This window comes from Drosophila takahashii, chromosome 2R, assembly GCF_030179915.1.
Source record: "Drosophila takahashii strain IR98-3 E-12201 chromosome 2R, DtakHiC1v2, whole genome shotgun sequence".
Lineage (NCBI taxonomy): Eukaryota > Metazoa > Arthropoda > Insecta > Diptera > Drosophilidae > Drosophila > Drosophila takahashii.
The window spans coordinates 18,737,967-18,753,208 of record NC_091679.1 but is presented as its reverse complement, the minus strand read 5'-3'; the positions used below and the strand labels follow the sequence as shown (position 1 = coordinate 18,753,208).

The 15,242-nt window shown below is 39.3% G+C and overlaps 1 protein-coding gene across 3 annotated transcripts in view; it reads right to left on the bottom strand.

Moving 5' to 3' along the window:
- The window catches only part of Ir41a (Ionotropic receptor 41a), a 441,646-nt gene that overhangs the window by 81,948 nt on the left and 344,456 nt on the right, over positions 1-15,242 (bottom strand). The window contains exons 4-7 of one of the 3 annotated variants that reach the window (XM_070213678.1): positions 4,815-4,871; positions 4,252-4,739; positions 4,071-4,185; positions 3,653-4,020 (exon numbers count right to left, since the gene is read on the bottom strand). In XM_070213678.1, the coding sequence (XP_070069779.1) occupies positions 3,653-4,020; positions 4,071-4,185; positions 4,252-4,739; positions 4,815-4,871 (1,028 nt within the window). Of the gene's footprint in view, positions 1-3,583; positions 4,021-4,070; positions 4,186-4,251; positions 4,872-15,242 lie in introns of those variants that run through there. The other 2 variants (XR_011418139.1, XM_070213679.1) reach the window with 2 other exon arrangements.

Here is a 15,242-nt window from a genome sequence, read left to right as displayed (position 1 = left end):
CAATATGTTTTACTTTTTTTACTCTTAACTAACACACCAATTAGTGGAAAAAAGAAGCAAAGCGATTCGATACCTAGTTTTTAAGAAGTGCGAAAAATTACCTAAAAACTGTGTGTTTTTTTTAAGTGAAAAATTGTTTAACTTTGAAAATGCATATCTTTTACAAAAATTTGATTTGAAAAAGGGTTACATATTTGTAATAGTGGATCAATTACCTGTCGATTGGTATGGGTCGCAACTTTCTAGGACAAAGTCGAAAAAGTGATTTATTGCACGTTTTTTGGACCAAGGCGCCACTGTGCGACGCTGCACACCGGGAGCAACTTATGTATTGTACAATACTGGTTTGTATATATATATATATGCCTATGTGTATGTGTATGTCTCAAGTGGCTTGGCGCTCAGTCGCCGGATGCCAACTTGTTGACATGCATATAAAATCTCGGACAAAAAAAAGCTCTATATTTAATGGGTGCGGGGTGTTTGGCAGCCCGCAACCGACTTATGCTTGTCTATTTTCGGGATAAAACCTATAGGTGAAAGGGTGTGGGAAGTTGGTTATTGGTTATTGGTATCTCGCTGAGAAGAATTACTCGACGACCAAGAAGGAGTGATTGGCAATCGTCTGGGCGCTCCGAAAGCTCAAGCCATATCTGGAAGATTACCACTATGGCTTAACAGCATAGAAAGAAGCCCTTGGGAAGGATCGCCAGATGGGCCATTGAGTTGAAGACCGATATAGCGTTCAGGAAAGGACAGCTCAACGTGGTGGGCGCTTTGTCAAGGAAGTCACTACCAGAGACGCTATAAGGCATTAAGGAGAAATCGGCCGCGGGAGCTTCTGCAGAATGCATCTGGAACCAGAAAATGCGTAAAAAGATAAAAACCCAACCGGAAAAACCAGGAAAAGGTGCTTAGTTCAACATCAGATTCACACGTAGGAAGCTGAAGGACAATATCACCTCTGGCAGCCCGATACTACTGCCAGGCTATGCCCGAGCCCACGTGAGAAGATGATGCATGAGATTCAAGCAAAATTAAATTCAGGCGGCTGGCAAAATGCAGGTGCCAGAAAAACCATGGGTTGCGGTATGTGCGGACTTCGTCGAAACCTTGCCGCGGTCAAAGCATGGCAACCAAATGCTGCTAGTACTAATAGACCGGTTTATCTAAGTGGACTGAGTTAGTGCCGTTAGAGTTAGAGTTAGAGTGAACGCATAATCGCAAGGTATGGGCTTCCGAAGGTAGTCATAACGGACAACGGAGTACAATTTGCCAGCCGAATCTTTAAGAGATTCCTGGCCGAGATGGGTATCAGGCAATAGTTCACAGTTTCATACACATCGCAAAAGAACCCGACCGAAACAATAATAGCGCAGTTCGCAGGGCAGGACCAGAGATTCTGGAACGAAAAATAGACTGAAATCATGCTCTTAATGAGCACGATCATTTCAGAATCCATTGGCTACACCCCTTCGTTTATTTCCCAAGAGCCAAGATTACCGAGCGCCCTATACGATAAAGAGACCCCGATGAAAATGCAAACAAACTCAGGGAAATCTTCGAGATCGTAGGGCAAAATCTTAAGAGAGGCTCCCAGGATCAGGCTAGACATTATAATCTAAGGAGAAGGCAATGAAGGCCAACGGAGGGTGACGTTGTGTCGATCAAAGAACACCATTTATCAAAAGCTGCCGAAGGATTCGATACGATACTCCAGGTAAACTGCAAGGAAACTCCAAGGGCACTTCAAGGACACTCCAAGGATACGCATATGCCCAGAAAAAGTCACACAGTAGCAGGGAAAACCAGGGAAACTGCAAGGAAACTTCAGGGATACTTCAAGAAAACCCCAAGGATCCACAGATACACAGAATACACAAGGCCACACATACTATGTTTTTTACGATAGGAATCACGATTTCTTGAAAGCGCGATATAGAAATAGCCCCTGTTTATACTACAGCCGAGAATTCTTGCTTTTATTTACTCTCAGCTGATAGGGATGCCGGACCGGTAAAAATAACTAATTTTTAATACCACTGATTAGAAAAATAGCCTATAAAAGGCCTTCGATTTCTAGCGATCTGGCAATGTCGATCATTTTTACAGAGTTACCAGATTGCTTATCACCAAATCACGCTTTTGGGCTGAAATCATAGTCAACTTTCGTGTGTTGCCGAATTCACGAAATGGCGTTTATACAGACACGAATCGGCCGAAAGCGTGAAATGATAGCGTGAATTCGGCATCGTATAAACACAGTAACAGTAGCAGCGGATTAGTCGTCCACCTTTTGTCAGTCATCCGTGAACGCGCCGCGGGAAATAAGAATGCACAAGAAGGCACAGAGATAGATATCAACAGATGGTCCAAGGAAACCCGTACAGGGTTCGTCGTCAGGCATCTCTTCAGAGTCTTCCCATATTACGCCACGCCGGAAAAACTATAAACGGGGGAAAGCGGTACAGCTTTAGGGCTTTACCGTAAGTGATATATATATATATATATATGCACTACGAGCAGTACAAACAAGAGGCCCAACGGCACGTGATTGTTACGCGCGGGACCCTTTTATCAATTTGGGCAAGAATGCGAGTTCGCGAGGAAGAATACATAAAACAAATAAAGACGGGACACATATTAAAAGCGTAAAGAAGCAATTGGGAGTGAAGCAGATGAGTTAAAATATTAGTTTTTAATACCTGGATAAAAGTTGAGATGCAAATTAAATGATAAAGGGTCTTATAATTATTAGAAAGAACGCGAAAGGGCTCGTGAAGACTAATATTTGATGTACAACGTGGTAAATTAGGAGGATGATAATTTCGTGTTCGTCTAAAGGGAACATAAAAAACAAAAAACAAAACCAGAGAAACAGAAGCAATTGTACAAACTTAATATAAATTGTGGAAGGGGCGCCTCGATTAGGCGGTCGATTGGCACTGGACGATAGAGAGATCGATGGGCACACGGTGGGCAATCGATAGCTGATGCGTATCGGTGCCCAGTGAGACCAAATGAAAAATCGACGCCGGAAACTTAAACTGGAGTCCCACTGGGCTACCAAAAGCTGATTGGTATCGATGCTCTCACTGGCGGAGCGGCAAAGGCGTGCCACGTGCCCAGGAGAATCAGCAGGGCGGAGCCAGGACGTTAAAGTCTAGTTTGAAGTCAAACAGGAACCACGGACTTTGAAGCAGGAGTGGAAGGATTTAGCGGGCTGTGCGCAAAAGGGAAACAAGTTATTTCAAATAACGGTAGCCGGTACTACAAGGAGCAAGATCGCTACCTCAAGAAGTTCATGATTGGGACATCAGGTAGCTAAGGTCCAGAGGGCATCACACGGCTAGGTCAAGGCGATCTTTTCAATTTTTATCACAATTAAGCCTAGAGAGCCTAGAGAGTCGATCAGAGTTCGAGTAGTGAAGGGCTGCGAAGAAAAATCAGTTACACCCTGATACGGGACTTCTCTCGTAAAACCGTTGGGTCTCTACAGGGCTACGCCTCTTGAAAAGACAACCAGCCTACCGCTCGCCCCCAATAAAATACTGCGCAAAAATTTGGCTGCTCTAGTTCTTACGGTTCGGGCTGTGGTCGCATCCTCTTGAAAATCACTCTTTCCATTTATAAATCCTTAGGGATAAGTTACTTTTGCATAAAGTAGCTCGAAAAAAAAGGATAAAGTGGCAAGCGTTGATCCTAATATCCAGACAAGTAAGAAACCCGCAAAATTTGACATCCCAAGCATATCCGGTCCAATATCTCCTTTTTTTCCAGACATAGTTTCTTCGACTTGTTGCTGTATCTTTAGATCTAAGTTATCAGCTACAACACGGTACTCCCAATATTTATCGAAACCTGACGAATGCCAGTTATAGATGAGGGTATTAAATTGATCTAGGAGTGGCCACAGTCTGGGAACAAAAGCAACCGTATACTGGAAATATAGATCATCCTTCATGATAACCAACTGATCAATCGCTTGAGGCACCAAATAATTCCCAATAGCAAAGTGACCTGTAGGAACAGGAATTATTTCTGATAACACTGTGAATTATTTTTGTTACCAAACGGCAGACGCTCCACTGTAAATCCAATGCGCACCATCTGCTCCTGTGCTAATCGAAGCAACCGATCATCGTTATATATGTGAAAATTGTTTAACAAATCTCTCACTAATGGCTGTTAAAAAAAAAACATTTTAGTTTTTCTTAGTACATATATGACTCACTACGTCAAAATACTTACCTCATCCGACCCGCGTATTGCTGAAACCCATGCCTCAGAGTTGGCCGCCCACTGTAATCGGTGCAATCGCAGGCGTTGAACTGTGTCGGCAGCCTCGTCCATGCTAGGGACTGTTAATATACTGGCAAGGCCACCACCATATATGCTGGTTATAATTAAATCATTAAGAAAGCAGACAAAGAGCAATGCACGGACTGTAAGTGAATTGGCTTTGCTATTCCCTGATTGTGATATTAAAAGCTTAAAGGTGGTAGACAATCCGAACTTTGTGCATTTCCACCAGCCGTCACGGTAACTTGGCGGGACATACAGTTCCTGCTCACTTTTATATGCTAGAATTAATCCAATGGTTTCCATACATAGACATAGCAGGATAGCAGCCCATAGAGATTCTTGAAATGGCTCCAAAGGAAGATACCAACTAGCTAGCCGCATTGGCGCTGGAACAAGACATGTTATCCCAGACCGCACAAGATACATCGAAAGATCTAAATATGAGTAATCTTCAGACCAAGAATACATTGCGCCAATGCAGATATCCGCTTTATGATTTATAACCATACCAAGGGCACCATCTCCAGACATATTTGGATAAACGTTACCCCAATCGTTTGCGTCAGCTATAAATAAAATATAAAAAAAACATGAATTATAATAATTCTGAGCAAAAGCCATGTGTATATTAGCATTTAAACTGACACTTGTTCCTCAAAAAACCATTCGAGTTTGTTTTTTTAATGTCTAAGCCTCCCACCATTTTATTTCTATAAGTAAGGCTTTTCTAAGCACTACGCCTATAGTCCATCAGCTCTGGTATTTGCGGTATCTTTAATTTAGGAAAATCACAATTTTTATACGACTTTTGGTATATATCGTTAAGAGTGGTACACCAATTTTGTTACTCTTTTCATAATTAAATAGTTACTTCTCTCTTCTATCGGGGGTGTCACAGAAACCGGGGACGAATTTGGGACGGTTGGTTTAAAAACCAACCGATCAAAACCGTAGGTGTCACAAAAATTCGAAAGATTTCCTTTTTTCGGAAAATTATACGAAAACAAGAGAGAACGCTATAGTCGGGTTGGTGTCCCGACTATCTAATACCCGTCACTCAGCTAAAGGGAGTGCGAGGGAGATAGATATATAAATTTTGATTGCGTATAACTTTTTAATGAATGGTCCGATTTGAAAAATGTCTTCTACATTTCGATAGGTATAAATATACACAAAATTGCATTTATACTTCTCGGAAATCTTTAAAGATGTGGGCGCAGGACCCATTTTAAAATCGTTAGTGGGCGATTGTGGGCGTTAGAGGGGGCGTGGCGCTCGGCTAAAATAAACTATGTGTGGGAAATCTCAACCTTCTAGCTTTTGTAGTTTCTGAGATCTCAGCGTTCATACAGACGGAGAGACGAAGAGACGGAGAGACGGACAGACGGACAGACGGACATGGCTAGATCGACTCGGCTAGTGCCCCTGATCAAGAATATATATACTTTATGGGGTCGGAAACGCTTCCTTCTAGCTGTTACATACTTTTGCACGAATCTAATACACCCTTTTACTCTTCATTTTTTTTTTTTAATTATTCGTAATGATTGTGCCGAGTTCGTGAACGATTCAGTTTTTATGCGTCAATTTTGATTTCGCAGAAAAAAATTTTTTAATAAAATTTTTAGTACTCGAAAAATCAACTTTTTGGAAAAATTGTTACTGTATGCTGAAAAAAAGCAAATATTCTTGAAAATAATCGTTCACGAACTCGGCACAATCATTACGAATAATTAAAAAAAAAATGAAGAAGATCGATCAAATAGTTCTTGTGCAATCGTGGTCACCGCAAGCCGCTATAAAAAAAAAGGGTTCCGAGAGAATAGCCATAACTTTGTAAATTATTCATATATTTTCAAGATCAAACGCTTGTTGTTTCGATAAAAACATGTACTATCAATAAATAATAACTTCAGTTTCATAAAATAATTGCTACACACCTGAAAAAAAATCCAAAGTTCCCTCAATTTTTTTCGCTCAAAAAGGTATATAACCCCTTAAGAAAAAAATAGATAGGATACGAATTTGATGAAATTTACATGTTAAAAATATTAAACTCTTTTTAAATTTCGGAGAGTTTTGACTATTGCTGTCCCGCCCTTAGCCAGATAAATTTATGAATTTTTTTGTATGAATTAAGAGTGCAAAAATATAAATTTCAAAGCAGTACTTTATCGAAAACAAAGCAAAAAACTGCCAAAATATGGATTATCACGCCGCGTTAAGTATGTAATTCAATTCCAAATCGATTAGCGTTTAACTCTGGAAAAAAAGCTTGTATTCTTAAAAAAAAATGGTTAAGGTTTTACATAGCTCTCCAACAACCAATATAATAATTTTGATTAAGATTTAAAAAATTTGAGGGAATATTTTTAATTTAAGTTCGCCTTGAAATGTTACAACCGCTTCAAAATGTGATGGGATGTTTATCCTTAGACAGTTAAAAAAAAAATTATTGTCTCCAATTCTTATTTTAAAAAAATGAATGCCACAGATAGGATAATTTTAGGCTTAGTTTTATTTCATCGGTTCCTTAAAACAAAACCTGTTGATATTGGCCTTGCTACCTCGTTCTTCATTTTCTATTTCTATTTTTTGTTTTTTAAAGATGCAATTTTTAAACTATTTATTTAAACTATTACAAACCAAATACTCTTGGCGAATTTGCTACCGGGGGGTTTTTAGAAGGTATCCACAGTAGACAACTATTATAAGGGAAACAAATATGCGGAGCAATGTTTTGCTTTATGTATTTGACTAATTTAAGAAAAGACATCAAGAAAGGCAATTTCAAATTACTGCATTTTATCATTGATATTTTGTTTCAGTATTTTTGTTTTCACATTAATTTTTCACCTTGATTAGAATTATATTAATAATAGGAAAGGCAGGTGGGCGGGGAAGCCGTGAATCAAATTGTTTAAACATTTGAATTTGTTTAAACAATATGAGCACGTGTAATAAAGGGCAAGAGAATCAATTGGTTTGACTATTTAATGTTCTTTTAATATTATCAATGCGATTTGAATTTTAGTTCACAAAAATCGGTTACAAAATGTCTTATGTAAGTATGTTGTGGAAATGTAAATGAAATATTCATTTAGCAAAAGGATATCAGTATTATCTTGAATTTGAATTTGAGCGAATATCAATTCCTTAGTCAGCTGCAATGCACACACACAAACGTACACACGCATATACATATGTATCTAATGGCTGTGTGTGTAAAATACGCATTTTTTTGATATATTTATTTTGTGCGTGTGTGTGTACATTAGGGTGGACTTCTTTAAGGTCAACTGAGCTCAGCATCTTAAATGGTAGGTTTCTGTGTCCAATAAATTTATGCGAAAACAGAAAAATTTTATTTCATCGTTTAGGCGGTGCGCAATGGCCCTAAAGTTTCGCTGAAAATTAAGTGTAAAACTAGGAATTTACCCCATTCCATTTCTTGTCAGATTTTAACATGTCAACTTTTTGGTTTCGCTCGAATAAAAGAGTCAAGTAGAAATTTATTTCATGAATATTAACAGTTGGACGTAGCCTAGCCAGTGGAGCTTCTGTCTCCGTACAAAAAAAACCGAGTTCGATCCCCGACTCATCATTTTTTTTTTGTGACTCACAATAAAATAGAGATTCTATTTTACAATTTTGAAGATTAACTATCACTTTTGCGTTCGCCAATACAAATTTTCGTCAAAGAAGAAAGACAGCATTTAGGATACAACGATATTGACTCTTATTTTTCAGAGACCGTAATATTTATAAGTTTTACTCTAAAAGTCCTTGATTATTCGTTATTATTGTTATTTTTAAGTTGTAATTGTCTCCCAGGGACTCGATGAACGACTACATCCCTTGTTAAAAAGCTCGGGAAAGTGATTAAGATACTTTTTAAAATACTGTCAAAGTATAAAATTAAGTCTACGGCATCTAGATGAATCTGAAATATGCGTAATAAACTTTAAAGCCGTTGCGCACCGCCTAAAACTAATTATTTTTTACTTTTTCTTTCTTTAATGGATTAAGGATACAAAAATGCTATATATGAAGGGGTGAGAGCATGGCCTTAGAAATTTCATACAAAATAAGTCCACCCTAGTGTACATAGCAGAGCAAATCATTGTTTGTTTTTGTTTTTTACAAATCCAAAGTTTGTCGATAACTCAACATTTGAAAACTAATAAATAGTTTGCTGATCGGTCTTTTGCATTTAAAAAAACAGAAGCAATTTTAAGGAAGATTTCGACTGTAAAATTCAGCTTAATGGGATTTCTGTAAGGTCTACCGATATTTTAAAATTTAACGTTTACTTAAGATTTGCGATATAATCGATTTTTTTTTTGCTGTGGTATATTCATTTTCCCCTTGCGCGGTTACACTTAAATTGCGACAGCAGGACATACATATGCACATACATACATGCGCCAGCAGAACACACACATATGGGGACGCGTGACGTCACATTAGGTTGGCCAAATTTGAAAATATTGGGGACTTGGTTAAGGATGCTGAATCTCCAAGAAATTTAAATGCAGTTATTTGCGGGTATGCCATAAGATTATGAACATCACATTTTTAAACCATTTTAACAACATTTATAACAGAGAAATAGCAAAAGAAAGAATTAAAAAAAAAACAAATCGAATTTTGGGGCACTTTGGGGTCGTTTTTTTTCTAAAAAGTACCCCTTACGCGGCTCCTAATTATTTTAGTAATTACTGTGATTTTTCTAGATTTTTAGGTCAATCCGTTCTGGGTGGAATTTGCTACTGACCGTTTTTTAGGGGTCGAATTTTATAGTAGTTTAGATTATACCCGTTACTCGTAGAGTAAAAGGGTATATTAGATTCGTGCAAAAGTATGTAACAGGTAGAAGGAAGCGTTTCCGACCCTATAAACTATATATATTCTTGATCAGGATCACTAGCCGAGTCGATCTAGCCATGTCCGTCTGTCCGTCTGAATGTCTGTATGAACGCTGAGATCTCGGAAACTACAAAAGCTAGAGGGTTGAGATTTCCCAAACATATTCTTGGGCTTCCTACGCAGCGCAATCGCCCACTAACGATTTTAAAATGTGTCTGGCACCCACACCTTTAAAGATTCCAATGCAATTTTGTTGTGTATATGCAATTTTGTTGTGTATATTTATACATATCGAAATGTAGAAGACATTTTTCAAATCGGACCATTCATTAAAAAGTTATACGCAATCAAAAAAATGGTATATATCCATCTCCCTCGCAAAATGGACCCCCCCGAAAATCGGCGTAACCAGGCTGACCCCAAAAACACAGGTCAAGTACCTAGGCACAGTACTGGACTGCAAGCTGGCATGGAGACCCAATGTAGTGGAATGGGTGAAAAAGGCCACCATTGCGCTATATTCATTCAAGAAGATGCTTAGCAGCACATGGGGCCTGTCAACTGCTCTGATGCACTGGATCTACATCTCGTTGGTGCGTCCGACTCTGCTGTATGGAGCCTTTGTGTGGTGGCAAGCCACTGAAAAGACGACGTACACCGAGCTTATAGAGGGAATTCAGCGGCAGGCATTGGTCTGCATAACGGGGGCGCTGAAGTCAACCCCAACTAAAGCTCTAGAAACGATCCTCGGAGTCGACCCCATAGACATCCACGCACAACTGACTGAAGGAAAGGCAGCACAACGTCTAGTTGCATCAGGTAACATGACGGCGCAAAGCTTCGGGCATAGTTCAATCGGCCGAAGCATGATTAATAAAACGGACAATATGACCCCCAGAACGTGCCAGGAGGTTAAAACAACCTCGTTCATGGGCCCAGATGACTGGAAAACGGGTCGGGACCAGACTGAACACCTCAATTCATACACGGACGGCTCCAAGATGGAAGGAGGAGTAGGAGCGGGCTTATACTGTGCGGATCCTGAATTAAGGCTATCCTTTAAGCTACCCAATGACTGCAGCATATTCCAGGCGGAAGTCTTCGCCATAAGGAAAGCTGCTGAAGTGGCTCAAATTATAAATCGACCACACGATGTGGTCAACTTGTTCGTGGACAGCCAAGCGGCGATAAGATCCATGCAGTCGTCAACAGTCAGTTCCAAAAATGTGATGGCGAGCAGGGAGGCATTAGACAACCTTAGCACGACAAAGTCAGTGCGGATCTTTTGGGTTCCCAGTCACCCAATAGTGCAACGAGTCAGCTGACGTTCTTGCAAAGGAGGGCGTAGAGCTAGCGAACGACAGAAAGGAGAACGTGCCTGTTTCCCTCCAAACGCTCCAAAGCACCCTGGAGAAAAGGCGGACACGCGAGCAAAAAGCAGGTGGAGGAATACCAAGACCTGCCGAATCTCAAGAACTATGTGCAAAGAGCTCAACGACAAACTCAGCCTGTTAGTGGGAATCCTTACAGGCCACCGTCTGGCCGCATCACACGCAACCACACTCGGAATACTCAACAGCCGCGCCTGCAGGAAATGTGATGAATCGGGGGCTATCGAAACCCTGGAACATCTTATCTGCAACTGCCCGGTTCTCTCAAGAGCGAAAAGAAGATATCTCGGTGCCCCAGTAGTGCACTCAGAAAAAAATCGCCCTGAATATTAGAAAATCGCCATACCTTTTAAGCCAAAGCACTATGGGTAAATAACCCGTTTTTGGTGCAAAACTCAAGTTTAAATAATATTATATTGAAATTTTTTTTGTGCATTATTGGAAATTAAACAAAGTTGTTTTTTTTTTAAATTTGTCCCCGTATTAGTAGTTAAAAATTTTTTTTTGTTAAGTAATTGTTTAAAATTACACATGCCAACAGGCTTGCCACCATTTTATTTCGATAAATACAGCTTTTCTAAGCATAATTTGCCACTGCGCCTATACTCCATCAGCTTTGATATTTCCGGTATCTTTAATTTAAAAAAATCTTTTTTTTTCTATGTCCTTTGGGATATATCTTCAAGAGTGGTCAACCAATTTTGTTACTCTTTTCGGAATTAAATAGTTACACGTCTCTTCTGTATGATCCTTTTTGAAAATGTAATCTAACGTAACCACAAGAGAAGGTGGAAGCATTCAAAGTTTGAAAGTCAGAGTAAAATTTAAAAATCTTAATTTGTGAAAAGCGTTTATAAATTAAATAAAAATATTTTCTCTACAATGCTTTGACCCAAAGATACCTTATGTCCTTAATTTATAAGCCACTCAGCAAGTTTTTGTGAATTGTTTTGGATTTTTTAAAATTAATTTTCTTACTTCCTTATTAGTGACGATTCAGAAAACTGGGCCTGGCTACAAACAAAGTTTGTGTCTCGGTTCTGATGCACTAACTGCTAAGAAGTCAACAGGAACAATGTATTTTTCAATTATGATGTGGCTTCATAGGGAACCAAAAGTAATTAGTCCTATACATGGTGAACGCATATGTGGCTAGATAAAAGCAAATTTAACAAAAAGGAGCAAAAAAAGTTAATTGTATGGCAACAAGGACACTTTTGTGGTTAATTCCTCGTTTTTACTTCTTTGCAACTCTGTGCCAATAAGAAGTTATACTCCACAAACACAAACATAATCGCTAGATACACATATAAGACAGTTCACAGTTGGACAACAAGACACATAAAAGCAAACATTTAAGCTAATTTACATTAACAGGTATTTGCAAGGAATTACCATTTTCAGATTTATGAAAGTCTTCTTTCACACCACACAATTAACAAGAAAGTAAGCTAATTATACCCATGTAGAGGGTATTATAATTTCAGTTAGATGTTTGCAACGCAGTGAAGGAGACGTTTCCGACCATATATATTCTTGATCAGCACCAATAGCTGAGTCTATCTAGCCATGTCCGTCTGTCCGTCTGTCCATCTGTCCGTCTGTCCGTTTCTATGCGAACTAGTCTCTCAGTTTTAAAGCTATCGCGATGAAACTTTCCCAAAAGTCTTCTTTCTATTGCAGGTAGTACATATGTCGGAGCAAGCCGGATCGGACCACTATATCTTAGGGCTCCCATAGGAATATTCATAGAATTATAAGAATTCATTGTAACTTTGTAGGAAGTAGGCGTTTTGATTCTTGACTACATAAAAACAAAATTTAAATAAATAGAAACGCTGAATCTGGAATCCCTGGAACTGCACCGAGTGAGCATTCTTTAATCTGCAAGGGTATATAAGCTTCGGATGGCCGAAGGTAGCTTCCTTTCTTGTTTTTGTTGTTTTTGCCTAAAAAAAAATATTTACACTTGCAAATGTCTACATTAAGTAGGTTCAGACAGTCGGCAATTTCATTACAAACATTTCTGAAAAAGCAGCATAATGATCGAACCATTTTTTTTTTGAGATACACGATCCGCAGCTGGCGAAAACGTGGTTTCGAGGAAAACGCATTTATAGTAATGAAATATATCTACTGCACAAGGAAGATGGGTGCCGTCATCCTGGTATAAGTTCCAAAATAGTTCGAATTTCTTCCTGAAACTTTCTTGACACATTCTTAAAGAGTTATACTATCAATTTAAATAATAAAAAAAAATTGAATTTTTTTTGGTTTTCTATATGTATTTTCCCCCTTAACAATTCCAAGATTATAACTTTCCGCAGCGCTTTTCTTGGCTGAGCTAATCGTAAATGTCAAGGAAGCCATAGATTTCGATTGCAGAGCCAAACCTGCGCCGTTAAAAGGTCATTTTTCGGTAGAGGAGATCAACTCTGGGACTGTACTTCTTTTAAGTGGCATTCAACAGGCTAACTTGCCGAAGGAGTACGTATCTCTCAGCCGGAGCAAGCCCTTTCCACAGAAAAGCAAGCTGGTGTCACTTAGACCTGTACTCGGCTCCGTCGCCAGCGTTATCAACAAATGCGTCCGATGTTTCAGAATGAAGCCTGTTACTTGGAAGCACGTCATGGGTAGCCTGCCAGCAAATAGAGTACAGCCCAATCCGGCCTTTCATACCACAGGAGTGGACTATTGTGGGCCATTCTACCATAAGGCAGAGGTCAGAAATAAGGCACCCCACAAGTGCTATATCGCCGTCTTTGTCTGCTTTTCCACGAAGGCCGGTCATTTGGAAGTGGTCCAGGATCTCACTACGGATTCTTTCATCGCAGCGCTGAGGAGATTCATCAGCCTTAGAGGCAGTCCTCGTACCATTTGGAGCGACAATGCTACCAACTTTGTCGGTGCTAACACCGGCGCATTTCCTAAAGGGTTCCAGCTTCACTAAGTTTCCTGAGCCTGACTTTACTCATATTCGCGAAGGCCGCCTCAGCAGATGGCAGCGTGTGAGAGACAAGAGAAAAGCAAGTGGCGCGTCGAAACGTCTAACATCAAGGTTGGAAGCATAGTTTTGCTGAAGGAGGACAACGTTCCACCCTTGAGATGGCAGCTTGGGTGCATCGAGGAAGTCATACCCGGCGGGGACGGAGTCATCAGAGTAGCTATGGTCCGTGCAGCTACGGGTCTGATCAAGCGAGCCGTCGCCAAACTAGCCGTTCTACCCATCGATTCCGAGATAGTTGGGGGAGGATTTTGGAACCTAACCTCTTCCAACTGGGGGAGGATGCGCGCATAGGTGTACGACGGCATCTGCAGCGCTCTTTGCTTATCTTTTGTCGCCGTCTCTCTCATTCTACTAAAGCTGTCGCTTATCTATTCAGCGACTACCTTGAAGGCCTGCATATTTATATTAAGAGCTTGGAGCCAAGCTTTAACACTCAATCCGAATAAATGATATACATATAATAGAACCTATTCGTGGGTTTTATACCCTTGCAGAGGGTATATAATTTCAGTCAGATGTTTGCAACGCAGTGACCACATAAAGTATATTCCGACCACATAAAGTATATATACTCTTGATCAGCACCAATAGCCGAGTCTATCTAGCCATGTCCGTCTGTCCGTTTCTATGCGAACTAGTCTCTCAGTTTTAAAGCTATCGCGATGAAACTTTCCCAAAAGTTTTCTTTCTATTGCAGGTAGTACATATGTCGGACCACTATATCTTAAGGCTCCCATAGGAATATTCAAACAAATATAAGAAAATTCATTGTAACTTTGTAGGATGTAGGCGTTTTGATTTTTGACACCTTAAAAACAAAATTTAAATAAATCCGCTGAATCTGGAATCGCTGGAACTGCACCGAGTGAGCATTAAACTATAGGTATTTACTTTATCTGCAAGGGAATATAAGCTTCGGCTGGCCGAAGGTAGCTTCCTTTCTTGTTATTTATAACTAAAATAAGGGTGGCATATTCGTTGTTTTCCCCATAAACAGTAGAAAAGGAAAATAATCAGTATCGGTTATGGCATGAGAGATTAGGTCACATTAGTAAAGGGAAATTGATCAGGGACCGTAAATAATCATTATTTGAGATTATTATTTTAAAAAGACTACTGTGTGTTTTTGTTTCAAACTTCAAAAAAACGTTCTTTTTACTATTGTCCACAAAGTATATGCATGTCAACAAATCTGGAAAGCAAGTTAACTGTTATAGTTAGTTAGTTATTAGTTATTATTTAATAAAACATAAATCAGATATTTTTGCAATGTTTAGCGATTTTGTAGCGAAAAGTGAGGCGCATTTCAACCTTAAAGTTGTAAATCTATATATAGATAATGGTAGAGAATATCTATCTAGTGACATGCGTGATTACTGTGTACAGAAAGGGATAAGTTACCATTTGACTGATCCATATACACCGCATTTAAACGGTGTGTCAGAAAGGATGATCAGAACGATTACTGAAAAAGCTCGTAGTATGGTAAATGGTGCTAAATTAGATAAAAGCTATTGGAGTGAAGCTGTTCTGACAGCAACTTATTTAATTAGCAGGATTCCCACTAGGGCACTTGATGATAGTTCAAAAATTCCATGAGGCATGACACAATAGAAAGCCAAATTTAAAATACTGGAAAATATTTGGTTCAACAGTGTATGTTCATATTA